The sequence below is a fragment of the Pseudochaenichthys georgianus genome, chromosome 13, assembly GCF_902827115.2.
Source record: "Pseudochaenichthys georgianus chromosome 13, fPseGeo1.2, whole genome shotgun sequence".
NCBI lineage: Eukaryota > Metazoa > Chordata > Actinopteri > Perciformes > Channichthyidae > Pseudochaenichthys > Pseudochaenichthys georgianus.
The window spans coordinates 2,171,296-2,187,463 of NC_047515.1; the positions used below are offsets into that span (position 1 = coordinate 2,171,296).

Sequence of the window (16,168 nt, forward strand, 5' to 3'; positions counted from 1 at the left end):
ACGCACACACACACACACACACACACACACACACACACACACACACACACACACACACACACACACACGCATACACACACACACCACCCTCACTCTGCGGCTGGGGGCCTGAGGCTGCTTTTCATAACGCTCTAGATAACTCCCGCACACAAGGTTCAAGTGGGGCAGAGCCATTCACCGAGTTACGTTGAGGCGCAGCCGCTGCAGAGCAAAATCATTTAACGTCAATATGAGCTGCGGCTCACTGCGGGGGGCACGCAGGGGGCGGATGGGGGGTTGGGGGTGTCTGAGCAATGAAGACTGAAAGAATAGCGAGAGGAGACGAGGAGGGTGAGAGGCTGAACAAAAGAAGGGAGGAAAATGGTAGGAAGGGACTACCCGAGAACTCCTGAGATTTCCCCTGAGATTCCTGTATTGGGTTAAGCCTCTCCGGAGAGAAACTTGTGGTGTGTTTAATGTAATACTATCATCCAGCTGTGGGACGAGGGGCGGACTCTGATTCTGGTTATTGCCAGTCCGTCTGCATTGGACCTTCAAAGAAACCCTGTCACACCTGGAGTCACATTTATACTTGAGGCTTTATTGTTATTTCTGTGTAAAGATGAAACAAGAAGTATAATTAAATGAAATTGAGAGTTTAACAGTATGTATATAAAAATAACTGCCAAAAAATGGCAAATCTAATACAATTCCTACGAGGAACTTTGATTTGTGGTGGTGTTTGTGGACAAAAGCAATAGAGTTTTCTGAGCACCAGCCACTTGTTGTGAACCTGCATGCTTGCGTCTCAATTGCACTCCATGACAAGCATTTAGAATAACTATATAGTCTTTACTTATTATAACATTTAAACTCTTTTATAACCACGAGTCCACAGCTTTATGAAGCGTTTCACTATCTGCAGCCACACTCTGTATAAGATCACCTCCAAAGTCATCACAGATTACTGTATCGTTTCATGGACTTGAATACCCAACAGAAATGTGGGTCATACAAACAATGTACGACCAGTCACACACACACACACACACACACACACACACACACACACACACACACACACACACACACACACACACACACACACACACACACACACACACACACACACACACACACACACACACACACACACACACACACACACACACACACACACACACACACACACACACACACACACACACACACACACACACACAGTAACTCACACACACGCTGTTGTTTACATAATGGGTGCATTCCTGTTGCCGTTATAGATCCCATCCGTTCCATGTCCCCTTGTATGTGACTGAGTGTGTCCATGCACGTGTTCCCATCAGCCACTCTGGCATGGCATCACATGGACAAGGCCTCTGAGCAAGTGGAGGGCAACGTCGGCATGGTGCCCGCCCTCCTATCCTCCCCTCCATTGGATACATTGTGTGCCTGACCCGCCCCCAGCCCTCCTCCCATATACGCTACGATAAGACTTCATTGTCAGATCTTCAGAAGTCTGACATGTCCTTGCATCACAGCAGCTCCAGTTCCTCTAACGTGCTTTGGACCTGGGATTTAAATGTGCATTTTATTTTAGGATTGACGTGCACAAAGAAGTGCTCCAGGGACCCTGTACCTCTGATCTGATGGACACAGTTCATACTCACTGTTCAGGACATGTTGGGGGAGACGATGTTAATATGTTGCTATGGCAGGCTGATTCCTAGTCTCTCAAAAGGTTACAGTCTTTGAGCAGACGTTCAGCCGGGGGAACAGTTAAGGCGGGAGACAAACACTTGTACCATGTAGTATTGCAATACTGTAGAATAGTACAAATCACCGAAGTAAAGAAACTAAAGAAGAATTTGCCGACTCGACCTGAAGAACCTAAGTCCCAGAACAAATGTTTGAACAGACAGAAAGTCTGTGGCTCCTCCTCCGGGAGGCACACTTACAGGGTGACAAAGAGACAGGGCAAACAGGGCAGACAGAAGGAAAGTGAGATAGTGAGAGAGGGAGATGGTGGCGGACAACCATCTGTCACAACAACATATCGGGTGTATAAACACACACACTGACTGACCTGCACAATGTAAGCCCTTTATCCTCTCTTGAAGAGACACTATGTATGAGACTAACACTCAGGGCAACACTGAGCTGTGTGCGAGGAGACGCGCCGGACCAGAGGAACCAGTTGCACTGTATTCATATAGATATGCAGAATGTGTTTCCTGCGTTGGGTTAAATAGGATGCAACACGTTCTAACTGTGTTGTGAATCCATCTGGTTCATGTTGACCTTGAATTAAGGCTCGTCATGAATAGCTTCGTGTGACTGACTGTCTGTCTGTGAGTGAATCTGTGTTCTCAGTGTTGTGATGATTCTTACATTCTTACATTCTACATTCTTACAAATCTGCTTCACGGCTGTGAGCCACGTGGTCCAGAGAACCCTCCGAGTCCCTGAGACTCCTCTGGCTGACGGGCAGGACATGTATCTGAGCATCGACGGTCCATATTCTCACCTGTTTTCCTTGCCATTTTGCAGCAGTGTGTTCCTGTCGGTGCTGGATCGGTCTGTACACACGTACGTGTTCCTTCGGGTCATGGCACTGGCAGGAATGTTGTTCTGGAGAAAGAATGAAATGATCAGGATGAATGAGCTGGTGATGTGTCTTGAAAGTTGAAACAATGAAAGGAGGGCTTCTGAGGAGCAACCCGTGCACGTGGGACACGCTATGCGGGACCTTTGAAAAGCTCTACAGACAGACACTTACAGACTATTAAAGAGTTCATCTCAGGTAATCTGGCTGCTTCAGTTAATCTCACTGAGCAGCCATAATCTCCATCTCCCTGAGGGTGAATCTACAGGTCCTTCATCATGTGCATGTGTGTGTCCGTGTGCTGTAATCTGGGTAATGGGATAGAGGGTCCTCCTCCTGGGGTCTTACTGGGGTCGTGGTGACTTCCTTGCGCCGGTCGGGTATCTCGGCCTTGTTGGGGTTATGAGCCGAGCTGACCATGGGGCTGGAGGGGGTCGGGATGCTCCGAGAGCCAATGGTGCTCGTGCTCGGCTTGCGGCTTGGCAGACGCTCCTCCTTAAGCCCCGCCGCTTCGCCTACACCACTAGGACTCCGCTTGGGGTGCGTGGACACTGGAACTGCTGGGCCACCTGAGGGACAGAAAAGACCTCAGTGAGGAAGACTCCCCTCACTCTTCATCACGTCTCAATGAATGACCCTAATCACAAAGCGGTGCTTACAGAAGTCAGAGTGCCGTCTCTGGCGGTGGTAGGTGGAGGCGCTGCGCTGAGGCTTGTGGGCAGAGGAGGAAGAGGATGGTGCAGCAGAGGAGGAGGGGGTGGTGTGTTTGCTGGTACCGTTGGTGATGGTGCTGGGTCGGACTCGAGCTAGACTCAGACTGCTGGCCGTGCGAGACTCACTGACATCCGTCTGAGAGACAGACACAGACAGGTACTAAACAACTGGTGGTTAGTAAGGTTTTGAAAGCGTCTGAGGTGTGTACCAACCCAGAGTTACTAAGAACAGCAAGGTGCCCTTGTCCCCCTCCCTGCAGTGCTACGTATCAAGGCACATTGCTTTTGTGCAGTTGAACCCAAACATTTACAAGAAGCCTCGACACTCACGTCGTTCTTGCGTCCCAGCAGCAGGTATGTGGCCGTGACCTCATTGTATTTCTGGGTAGACAGCGAGTCTCTGATCTCCTCTCTGGCGAAGCCCATCCCTACCATCACATCTGAACGAGAGACATGACGTTACAAACATTTAATTTCACAAGCTCTACAAAAAGTCAAACAAGCATTCTCACACAGGCTAACCTTTGGGTACATTAGGAACGTTCCCAGTGCCCTGATGAGTGTGAACCTGCCGTTTGATTCATAATCAGAACCTGAATTCAACACCAGCTCAAAGTCTAGTTCCATTTAAACGCGTTTGGAGCGCCATGGCAGTGACTTGCTCGTTACAGCAGCTCCTGCCGGGCTCTTCTATGTATGTCCCCTTCGTGGATGTAACACTGAACATTAAGACAAATACAAAAAAAGATCTTATCTTACGTTTTATGTCACTAAATTATTATTGAAACTTTGGTTGATGCAACATTCCAGATCTCAGGCATAAGCTCTTCCACTGATAACTTTGCAACCACGAAAACAGAATAAAACAATGAAAAGACCTCCAGAAGCGTCAGGGAGCCAGCCGGTCCCAGCGTCTCACTGATCAGTGAACCATGTTCGTCAATGATGAGGGTGAACAAAGGTGTGTTTCTCACCGATGCGGCTGGTGTTGTTCAGGTCCTCCTCAGGCTCTGTGTGGGGCACTAGATCCTCGCCTTCAAAGCCGATATTAATCCACTTGTCTTTCATTATTTGCTGGTGAGGAAAGAGAGGCGCAGTAGTTAGACTCTGATGTGTCAAAGTGAACATGCGGTATGAATGTCTTTTCCTCACATCCAGCGAGCAGCGCTTGGAAGGGTTGAGGACCAGGAAGCGGCGCAGGATTCCCTCGCAGTCTGTCGACATGTAGAAGGGCACGCGATATTTCCCCCTCAGAACACGCTCCCGCAGTTCCTGAACGCAACACACATTGAACCCAATGAATACAGAGACACTGAGTGAATGGAACATCAGGACTAGGCAATGTGTGTGTGTGTGTTTGTCTGCGATGATGCTCAATCTAGAATTAACGGTGGCCTGAGCCTTTTTGAAACTCTGGAGGGTCGTTTCAAACATATTCCATCAAACAAATCTAATTAAAGCCTAAAGGAATGTTTGAAATGTTCAAATTGGACAGCCTGATATCATTAACCTTCCATCAGAATAACAACTGTATTATTATGTTATCAGAATTAGAACACATGTATTCTTCCGACGAGGGGACATTTACATTGTTACAGCAAGTAAAGAGCCAGATAGTTTCATGTCAATTAGGAAGCATGCAACAAATATGAAAGATAAAAAATAGAAATTAATCAATTTAAAATTAAGAAAAAAAACACCCAATGCCATTAACAGTACTTAAAACAACAAGTGTAGCATGTGTTGAGTTTGGATACAGCAGCCAGGTGATGGTGTTACAGGTGGAAGTATATATTTCAGTTATTTACAGATGTATTACAGAAGTTGAATTGTCTGACGAAGGGACAGCAGCCAGGAATAATAACAATAATAGTAATTATGAAGTGATGAAGACATGTATGTGTATCCCAACACGACACAATCTAAAATAATCTGCTTTGAGCTCAGTCTCTTTAAATAAAGTATATCTTGCTCCCACACAGCCTCCGTGTCACCCACCTTGAGGTTCTGTCCGTCAAACGGCAAGGACCCGCTGACCAGTGTGTACAGGATGACCCCCAGGCTCCAGATGTCCACCTCTGGACCGTCGTACTTCTTCCCCTGGAAGAGCTCCGGGGCGGCGTAAGGCGGGGAGCCGCAGAAGGTGTCCAGTTTACTGCCTGCAGTGAACTCATTACTGAAGCCAAAGTCGGCTATTTTGATGTTGGAGTCGGCGTCTAGTAGCAAGTTCTCCGCCTGCACCAAACAACATATAGACACTTAATATACAGAAAACTAGACAGGACAACTGTAATCAAGTACTAGTGGATCAGTCTCTGGTGGCTGGCATGCACATATAAAGAAATGAAGCTCAGCGTAAGTTCAACCAGGAAGACCGTCTTTACTCATTCATTTACTATTTCCATGTTACTACTCTCTCTCCTCTCAATAAGTGATCGGGGTCCCTCCCCAGCTTAACCAATCGCTTCGCTCTATTCTCACAAGCCTATCATAGCGCTCTGCGAAACCTTTTAAATCTGCTCTCCCCCCGCTGTCATTTCAGGTGACTCGACGCAGCCCCCCCCCCCCCTTTTCACCTCCTGTCCCTCTGAATCCAGGGTCAAGCTAAGCCCCTCCCCTTCAGACCGAACCCAACTATCCATTCACCACCACCAGGGTCAAGCTAAGCCCCTCCCCTTCAGACCGAACCCAACTATCCATTCACCACCACCAGGGTCAAGACCCCAGGGGGTTTCATCTGATCGGTTCTCCCCTCCCGAATGACAGTCCTGCACAACGGGGCCTAATCGCCAAAACTCCATTACATTCATTTGTGTATTCCTGGCAATAAATATGTGTTCTTTCATCAGAACCGTCTCTCCTGATTGAACTGGTAGTAGTAGTTTGAACATTATGTCGATAACATCTAGCTGTAGTGTTATGGATATCAGCTTTAAAGCAAATGACTGTGACTTCCTGTTTCAGTAATAATAATAATAATAATAATAATAATAATAATAACACATTGGATTTGTAATTGGATTTGGATTTGTGACTTCCTGTTTCAGTAATAATAATAATAATAATAATAACACATTGGATTTGCTAACAGCAATCCCAAGGTGCTACAGGAGGCATCCTACAAACAAACAAAAGTGCAAATGTAATATACAGTCTGTTAGATAAGTGTTAATGAGTTGACGAACGTTCACCTTCAAGTCTCTGTGAACAATGTTCTTCCGGTGACAGTAGTGCACCGCAGACACAATCTGAGGAGAGATAAGAGAGGGAGAGAATAATAACAAGACAAATGAGAGAAGGTCATTAATATTGCACTCAAGTAGCTCAGATTTCATCTCAATCAGATTTGTGTTACAGCAAAAAATGGCAAATAAGACAAATAAGTACACATCCATGGCTAAAGAGTTAGGAGCAGCAATTTAAAGAACTGTGACATTGGTAATATTCAAGTTGTTGAGATATTGTATAAATGTTGGGACATATATAACAATGTGTATCTTTCACATAAAGGTTATTATTGCAAGGAAAGTGAACATACTGGGTACTGCAGGTTAAACCATTTGTGCAATATTTCAAAACCCATTGGAGAACTCCCACCGCTTTGCGTCAAGGGCGCCCTCGTGATGCTCCCTGCTGGGTTGGCCAGCAACAAGCGGACAGACCTATAGACAGGAAGAACCATGTTTTACAGACCTGTCTGAACTTGGCTCTGGCCTCCTTCTCCTTCATTCTGCCGTGAGCCACGAGGTAGTCGAACACTTCGCCTGAAAGGGGGCGGGAAAAAAGTTAGACTGTCCATCAGGCAAGCATGTATTAACATATTCCACGACTAGACTAAAGAGCAGAGAGGTCCACCGACTGCGTTGTCTTTATTAACAGTGTTGGTGTACCTTCCATCTTAATAAATCAATGTATATCTTGGTGGCGACACCCCTGCCCACTGCCCATAGTAACACATGTTAAGCACCAACACTTGCAGAAGATGGATGTAAACGTAGGTTTCTCCCCTCAGTGTGTATTTATATAGATCAGGTGTATAAGTTCTCCAACACTCTGGTGTGTATCAGTTTGGAGTGAGGCATGTGTCCAGATAAAAACATGTTATTGCAATCTCATAGAGAGGTGATAACGGTCCCGGGGAAACTGGTCAAGGCGTACTGTATGTGGAAACACCTCGTGCTATTTTCTGGGACATGACACATCAACAGAAAGTACTGACACTCCCAAACGGCTCAACAGTCTTGGTTGACTTCAATCCTATTTCCGGTCTCCATATAGATGTGCGTTGTGCACAGGTATGCACTTGATCCTAAATATCCTTACGAAGAACACCGGGCTGGGTCTGGGTTTAACAGAGCAGCATTTTGAGCTGACTCCTTATTAGGTATTGGAAGAAAGAGATCACGCAACATAAAGAGAGAGCAGTGGAGAGAGATTAGGGGGGGAAGAAAGACAAATAATGAAGATACGAAAATAGAGTAATGCATGGGAGAGTGGAACAGTGTTGAAGAACAAGAGGAAGACAAAGAGAAAGAGACAAGAGAGGGGGGGGAACTCACCTCCGCTAGCGTACTCCATAATCAGGTAAAGAGTCTTCTCCGTCTCAATCACCTCAAACAGCTTCACTGTAACACACCGAGGAGGAGGAGGAGGAGGAGGAGGAGGAGGAGGAGTTAGAAGGCCAGCATGGAAACACACGCAGACAACCCTCTGCAGCGGAACTCACCTATGTTGGGATGGTTCAGAGTCTTCATGATGCGTACCTCTCGGAACAGCTGGAAAACACAAGGAGACATGAAGTTAGACTCGTGTGAGCTTCATGACATGCTGTTCTAGAACAAAATGGCTGGAACCAGAACACTTGTATTAATACTGAATCTCCTGCTGTTACACATTAGGGTTAGGCTTTTTCAATCATTCCACACGAGGCGGTTAACCACACACATAGCAGTCTTTTTTTGTAAAAATCAATATACGTACACAAAAGGAGATATGAAAAGTTGACTTCATTAACATGACTATAATAGGTTATTTGAAATCAATAATATGAAGTTTAAATAAAAAAGGTTCAACTTAATATTATTGCTTTCAACTAACCTAAAACAGCTATGTGTAATCTGTTGACAAAATATGAATTTATGAAATGAAAACTTTGAGACGCAATGAACACGACTAAGTCAAAACACTTTGAAACATCGAATTGTCTGACGCAGTCCATTTGAAAAGAAGGAGCCTTTCTTCTCCTTGACCTGAGTTTTGGGAAAGCCTTCTCCTTCTCCCTCGGATTCCTCTTCCATGTATTCATCCAATGCATTGTTCTTCAGTTCCTTCATACGATCCACAGCTGGTGTGTACACCCCCCACTCATCTCTCCGACCACCTCTAGACCCAGGCCACCCAAGGGAGTCTCAATAGTGCAGGGCCGACAGCGTGGCCTCCTCCCCTGGGTGTGCCCCCCCCATCCATCACTGCTTCAGACTGCTGCCTGACGCCCTCTCCCTCTCTGTCCAATCAAAGTATCCTCTCTGACGCCCTCTCCCTCTCTGTCCAATCAAAGTATCCTCTCTGACGCCCTCTCCCTCTCTGTCCAATCAAAGTATCCTTTCTGACGCCCTCTCCCTCTCTGTCCAATCAAAGTATCCTTTCTGACGCCCTCTCCCTCTCTGTCCAATCAAAGTATCCTTTCTGACGCCCTCTCCCTCTCTGTCCAATCAAAGTATCCTCTCTGATGCCCTCTCCCTCTCTGTCCAATCAAAGTATCCTTTCTGACGCCCTCTCCCTCTCTGTCCAATCAAAGTATCCTTTCTGACGCCCTCTCCCTCTCTGTCCAATCAAAGTATCCTCTCTGACGCCCTCTCCCTCTCTGTCCAATCAAAGTATCCTTTGTAAAAGCACCAGGAAGATGCAGCGATGCTGATGTACACATAAAGGATGTTTCCTTCTAACTCCAGATTGAATTACAATTAATTGAACCGCAATTTCACCACAGTCATGTTGAAAATCTGGAATACCAGGTGAAAGTTAATGACCATTGGATTTTAAACTATCATACAGAGTAATCATGTTTAATGAATGAACCATGAACCTCTAATACACATAAGGGTCTGCAAACAGCCTGTGTGAGTGTTTACCACATCCACAAGCCTTTCATCCATCACGGCTTGTGCTGGTTATTAGTGCTACAGTGAGACATTCTGACGCTGAGTGTGTGTGTGTGTGTGTGTGCGTGCGTGCGTGTGTGTGTGCGTGTGGGTGTGGGTGTGTGTGTGTGTAGGACAAAGCTAAAGAGTGTCAGGACTATTTCTGTATTAGCAGTAATATAACATTAAAAAGAAACAACACCTTGCTTGCTGAAGCAGTGCATGTTTTTGAATGTTCATCGTACTAATCCAGGTAGGGGGGACTAAGTGCTAACATACTGTACGCCGTGCTTACTGTTCCTACTGGAATGAATTAGTGTGTGTGTGTGTGTGTGTGTGTGTGTGTGTGTGTGTGTCATAGATATGTTGAAGTGCAAATATATATACTACACATGTAGACAAGATGTGCATTACTCAAATAGGACACAGGTGTTTGGGCACATAACTGGATATGCACGTAACCACACGTGATCACAAATGTGCGCGCACACACACACGCAACTACTTCAGACACTAACAACATTTTAAAAGTACCTGCGGAAAATAATTGAGAGACTGATCCAGAATGAAAATAATCATTAGTTTCAGTCATACACTGATTTATATGTAATCCAATAAAAAAAGGCAAACATGCGCAGGCAGCGATTAGGCATCGCTTTAAACCAACGAAGTGAATTCATAAAGAAAAGACTAATGTTGTTTTGGAGAATCAGAGAATAATTCTCCACATTAGTTTATTCTCCTCCGTCAGTTCTTCTACACAGTGCTATTACAACACACACACACACACACACACACACACACACACACACACACACACACACACACACACACACACACACACACACACACACACACACACACACGTTCTCACTCCCATCCCGTCATATATTGACGGACGGTATTACGTACAGGGTACCCCTTGACCGTCAGGCTTCTACGGGCATGGCGTCCCATAGATAGACCTTCATAGACCACGTGATCAACAACGATGGCCGACCTTCGTTTTATTCGCGGTGGAAAATGCCTATTTTAAGGTTCATTTGGCCATTAAAATGCGTTTTGATGTCATTTTATGCGAGTAATGAGTCTTTATTTCTGATTATCTGTGCAGTACATGTACATGATGTTTAGTTTGCTAGTTATGACGAAGATTACTTCATGAATGCTAACGTTTTTTTTGGTGGAAATGTGTTTTTCACAGCAGAGTCACCCTCTGTACCTGGACTTATTGGGAAAATCTAAAGGCAAGAACATCCCAAATATTCATGTAGGTCTTTATTGTAGACCTTTAGTGTTGCCGTCTGTGAGGAAAATACATGGGGCTCAGAGCCTCGTATTTTTTAAATCTTTTTTTCCTTCTAATTTGTTATTCTTTTCAAAATAACACACTGTTATTTACTCACCAATAACACACAATTATCCTTGCTTTTATTTATTGCTTTAATTCCATAATCTCGGTCTTTTTTGGCGTCCGTCAGGAACTGAATTTCAAAATAAAAATAACCGGAAACAGACGTATGCCTATAAGGGACATTTCGAGCATCATTGCGATTGTCAACATTTTTGAGTTTAGGATTGCTGTTTGAAATGGAACGAAACCACGCCAGACTATCCAAAACTGGAATCGAACGCCCCCCTAGAACTACACACTACACTATTGTGTTTCGCAAAATGTTCTATGGGACGTCTCTACTGAACGTTTTCGTTTTCCCCACAATTAGAAGTTGCCAGTATTAAACACATTGGTGTTATCAAATGTAAAACATATAATTAATAAATGGGTAAAAATCGCAGTCCATAATGCGCAGCATTAATATATAGCATTAATATATACCCACACGACAGCTCATTGATACTTTGTAATTCTACTCCACTACAATTCAGAGGTTAACCTGATATTTTTACTCCACTACACTTATTTGAGTTACTTTGCAGATTCTGATGAATGATGTGAAATATAAACAACCCTTAAATCAGACTTTAGTTACACCTGAGTAAAATTCAGGTACGGTGATTGTCAAGTGCCAACAATCAGGAGAGATATTTGATAGTTGGTGCTTGAGAAGACTAAACATGTATCTGCAATTGACATGAATGGAAACGAGTAATAAAGTATATTCATTACTCGTTATTCTCTACTAATAGTTAATTAAAGATTGTATATTATGGCTATTTTGCACATCCCTTTCAAGATTTTAAAGGTGTATTGACATATCATATACACAACTACGGTGTGTCACAGGTTCCTCAACAGTGCATTACAAGACATCTATCAATATGTGTGTACCACCACCATTAAACTGTCATATTCTGCACATTTCTTATTCTATCTACATACATAAGAGTATAATCCATATGTATAATATCAGTTAAAATAAGTGCTTCAACATAGTTAACATTGCAGGAAAGCAAGACCTTAATCTGTTATTTAATGTTTAAATAAAGGTTAATTCGTTTTTCTGTTTTGCACCTCCTCCTATTAATATCTTTGTACATCCTGCACTAAACTGTTTTATTGAAGAGATCACTTATAGTATCTTCTTGATTTTTTATATTCTATATTTCTATCACAGACCTTCTACTTTCCCCCTATGAAAGTATATGTACTCTTAATATTTTTTTAATCAAATATAACATAAAAACAATAATTCAATAACGTGCTTTAACCACTAGGCACACAAGGTACACACAGACACTTGTATGTACAACATCAGAAGATGTGTAGTTTTATTCATGCTTTCACATAATTTTACAGCATATTGCTATACTATTTCAGACTCAGTATTTACATTCAAAATTCAATCCAATTCAAATCAGTAATATCTTTAAAAACTACAAGTCCTTTTCTATCAGCTGTGCACCGTTATAGTGTAAATATAACCTATCTATGAATTATATCAAATGTAAAAGTCAGCCGAATTAGTGTTGATACTGCAAGGAGACGTATTGTGTGAAGAGAAATTGAGAAGTTTTGTAATTGTTGATATATTTATGATCCACGTCAAGTATTCAGTTTCAGCGGCATTTCTTCAGTTTCCCCAAAGGTCTTCTAATCAGGGCGCTATAAATAAAGAACTACGGCAGATCTGTAATATTTAATGCAGCCGAACCGTGTATTACAATGCCGTTATGTGATGACTTTCAAAGAGAAAAGCAAGAGCACTCGGAATTAAGTATTATTTTATTCTTTTAAAATGTTTTCCGGATTTCATATAATATAAACACCAAATCTCAGCATGCATTGCGGCTAACACATCCAATCAGCGTAGCTGAGAATCTTGGGTAATCGCTCGAAATGCCTACGTCTGTTTCCGGTTATTTTTATTTTGAAATTCAGTTCCTGACGAACGCCAAAAAAGACCGAGATTATGGAATTAAAGCAATAAATAAAAGCAAGGATAATTGTGTGTTATTGGTGAGTAAATAACAGTGTGTTATTTTGAAAAGAATAACAAATTAGAAGGAAAAAAAGATTTAAAAAATACGAGGCTCTGAGCCCCATGTATTTTCCTCACAGACGGCAACACTAAAGGTCTACAATAAAGACCTACATGAATATTTGGGATGTTCTTGCCTTTAGATTCTCCCAATAAGTCCAAGTACAGAGGGTGACTCTGCTGTGAAAAACACATTTCCACCTAAAACACGTTAGCATTCATGAAGTAAGTCATAACTAGCAAACTAAACATCATGTACATGTACTGCACAAATAATCAGAAATAAAAACTCATTACTCGCATAAAATGACATCAAAACGCATTTTAATGGCCAAATGAACCTTAAAATAGGCATTTTGAAGGTCTATGGGACGCCCTGCCCGTAGAAGCCTGACGGGCAAGGGGTCCGCTGTACGTAATATAGCGACGGGGAGGGGCCCTGACCGTCCGTCAATATGTGACGGGATGGGAGTGAGAACGTGTTGCACACACACACACGCACACGCACACTCACACCACACACACACACACACACACACACACACACACACACACACACACACACACACACACACACACACACACACACACACACACACACACACAGGGAGTGTGTAATTGAACTAAGTGCATCAGCTGTTCATCTGAGCTTTAAGAGGAGTTATCGGCTAAGCCCCCCCCCCTCACCTCTCTCCTCTACACCCATTTACCTCTGTCTTCCTCTCACTCTCTCCCCCACTCTCTTATACTCCTTTTCTACCCCCTTTTTGCTGCATACATTCTCCACTCACAGTAATGCAATCTGTGACCTATGCTGTTTGGGATTCAATTCAATTCAAAACCTGTATTGATCCAGGTAAAATCCCATTGAGATCAATGATCTCTTTTGAAAGGGAGACCTGCGGTGACCTGGGATGTTAGATACAGGAAGAATACAAACATGTGTGTCTGATATATGGCTGAACAGAGACGAAGGAAGCACAAAGCTCAGCAGCTGGCCAGGAAATGAAGTGCTGAGTCACGGGTATTGATTGAGCAGTGCAATCAATCCCGGTGTTGTGCTGCGTCGCAGACATGTCCTTTCTCATCACACTTGGTAAATAAAGAACTCTTGGTTAGAGCAAACATGTCTGACGCTGACATTTGTCCAGAGATCCAACAGAATAACTCCACTGTCCTGGCTTTTTATGTTCACCCTCTCTTCCTGGTTATTATCTCCCATGGCGATGCGTCACTGTTGCCATGCCAACCCAGGTATTAATCCCTGAGCCTGAGCTTCCCAGGGAGTTGTGGGAAGTCATGGAACGCTAAGCACATGGAGGAGAAGTGCTCACACAGCTGCTGCCGTGCCGACGCCTTACATCACAGAAGGTGCTGATCATGTTTTATTCAGAATTTAAAAAACGTAAATGCCTCCAAAGTTATCGTGACAAAACACAAATATATACAATATGTTCCAAAAAGCCTGGAGTTATTCATCAGCTGTCAGACATCTTTTAATCAGAGCTCTCACTGCTTTTTTCCAGGATTTACACAAAGCAACCTAATGACCGAGTGTTCGCCTCTTCCGTCTCCTTGTCCAATAAGGGCAGTGCTGCACGGTTTGATTCATGTGTCTGGTCTGTCCACCTTTGACCCATTTATCCAGATTGTGCATCTATATTTCTCTCCCTTTGTTTTGCACACAAGTACGTTCACACAAACACACAAAGATGTGCTATGTTGCAACGTGGACATTGAGAAATGGGGAATTGATAATTGTCTAGCTGACATATTTAAATAGCTAGCCTTGTTGCATCTCCACTGCACGACACAGTCTAAGTCACAGCTCTCCACTCTGTACTCTACACAGTGTGACACTTCCTCTTATCAGCCGCAGCCAATCATGAGACCAGAGACATTCAGAGGAAGAAGTGGGCAGAGAGACAAAGAACGACACACAGGCCTCTCTCCACTCCCACGTCAGAGAACTCTTGTGAATAACCCTCTGTCTGTCTGTCTGTCTGTCTGTCTGTCTGTCTGTCTGTCTGTCTGTCTGTCTGTCTGTCTGCCTGTCTGCCTGTCTGTGTGTGTGTGTGTGTGTGTGTGTGTGTGTGTGTGTGTGTGTGTGTGTGTGTGTGTGTGTGTGTGTGTGTGTGTGTGTGTGTGTGTGTGTGTGTGTGTGTGTGTGTCTGAATGAGACGGTCCATTACTGACTGCTGTTGAAATGAAACAGTATATAGCAGCCAGGGTTGCAACTAAATATTAGCACATTTGTTGCATGAAACATGACTTTCACAATTAAACCATTATCAAATAGTAGTTGCAGAGGCTTTGTGCTGACGTTATGCCAGAGCTGGTGCACCTCCACAAAAAGACTACACCTCGAGCACAAAGAAGTCTGCTCAGTTTGGACTGCACGTGTTTCACTGATGGAGGAAATATACAAAACATCAAATCAGTCATAAAGATCGATCATAGACAGCCAGTTCCTTTGCATTTCATTACCACAAAATGAATGAAAGAATCTAAAAAAAGATACATTTGGCTATTTATAAATGCATAGCAGTTGTATCCTTTTCAGTAAACCTTAACACAGTCATTCTTTATCACATAAAACAAAAGGTTGTGAACATGATGCTGAATGAGAGGATTGGTGAGAGCCAACATTCAACTATACATATTTTCCTTCGCCAGATTATTTCATTTCTACGGAAGAGGATTAGGGCCACATGAATATTTTTTTTGGGAGGATTTAAAAAAAAAAAAAAAAAAATTTGTTCTGGTAAAAAAGTCAGAATTCTGACTTTAATCTAAGAATTCTGACTTTAATCTCAGAATTCTGACTTTTTTCTCAGAATTCTGACTTTAATCTCAGAATTCTGACTTTTTTCTCAGAACAAAAAAAATAAAAATTCTTTGGGAGAAAAAAGTCAGAAATACCGGTAACTGTAGAACCAGCTTCAGTGAGAGATTTACACATTGCAGTAGGCAATTCCGCACAAGGATGACCGGAAAATTACAGCCCTTTTGCTTTGCTTTTTTTTTTTAATTATTGGTTGATCCACAAGATGTGAAATATAGAAACGGAACAAATATCTGCCTGTAATGTGCCAGTGCAATAACAATTATTAAAGTATCCAAAAATAAAAGATAGGTTTTTTTTAAAATCCTCCCAAAAAAAATATTCATGTGGCCCTAATCCTCTTCCGTACATTTCAATCTTTATTTCCAACAGATAAAAAAAATAACAAATAAGAAATGTGAAAAACAGAATACCGTATTGTTAAAATACAGTATTTATCCACATTCATG

General features: G+C 43.0%; 1 protein-coding gene across 6 annotated transcripts in view; it reads right to left on the reverse strand.

Moving 5' to 3' along the window:
• The window catches only part of mark4b (MAP/microtubule affinity-regulating kinase 4b), a 68,492-nt gene that overhangs the window by 11,852 nt on the left and 40,472 nt on the right, over nt 1-16,168 (reverse strand). For 4 of the 6 annotated variants that reach the window (XM_034097268.2, XM_034097267.2, XM_034097271.2 and 1 more), the window contains exons 4-13: nt 8,021-8,069; nt 7,854-7,919; nt 6,988-7,058; nt 6,486-6,542; nt 5,293-5,529; nt 4,269-4,566; nt 3,625-3,734; nt 3,241-3,430; nt 2,930-3,150; nt 2,504-2,607 (exon numbers count right to left, since the gene is read on the reverse strand). In XM_034097268.2, the coding sequence (XP_033953159.1) occupies nt 2,504-2,607; nt 2,930-3,150; nt 3,241-3,430; nt 3,625-3,734; nt 4,269-4,566; nt 5,293-5,529; nt 6,486-6,542; nt 6,988-7,058; nt 7,854-7,919; nt 8,021-8,069 (1,403 nt within the window). The remainder of the gene's footprint in view (nt 1-2,503; nt 2,608-2,929; nt 3,151-3,240; nt 3,431-3,624; nt 3,735-4,268; nt 4,567-5,292; nt 5,530-6,485; nt 6,543-6,987; nt 7,059-7,853; nt 7,920-8,020; nt 8,070-16,168) is intronic. The other 2 variants (XM_034097270.2, XM_034097273.2) reach the window with 1 other exon arrangement.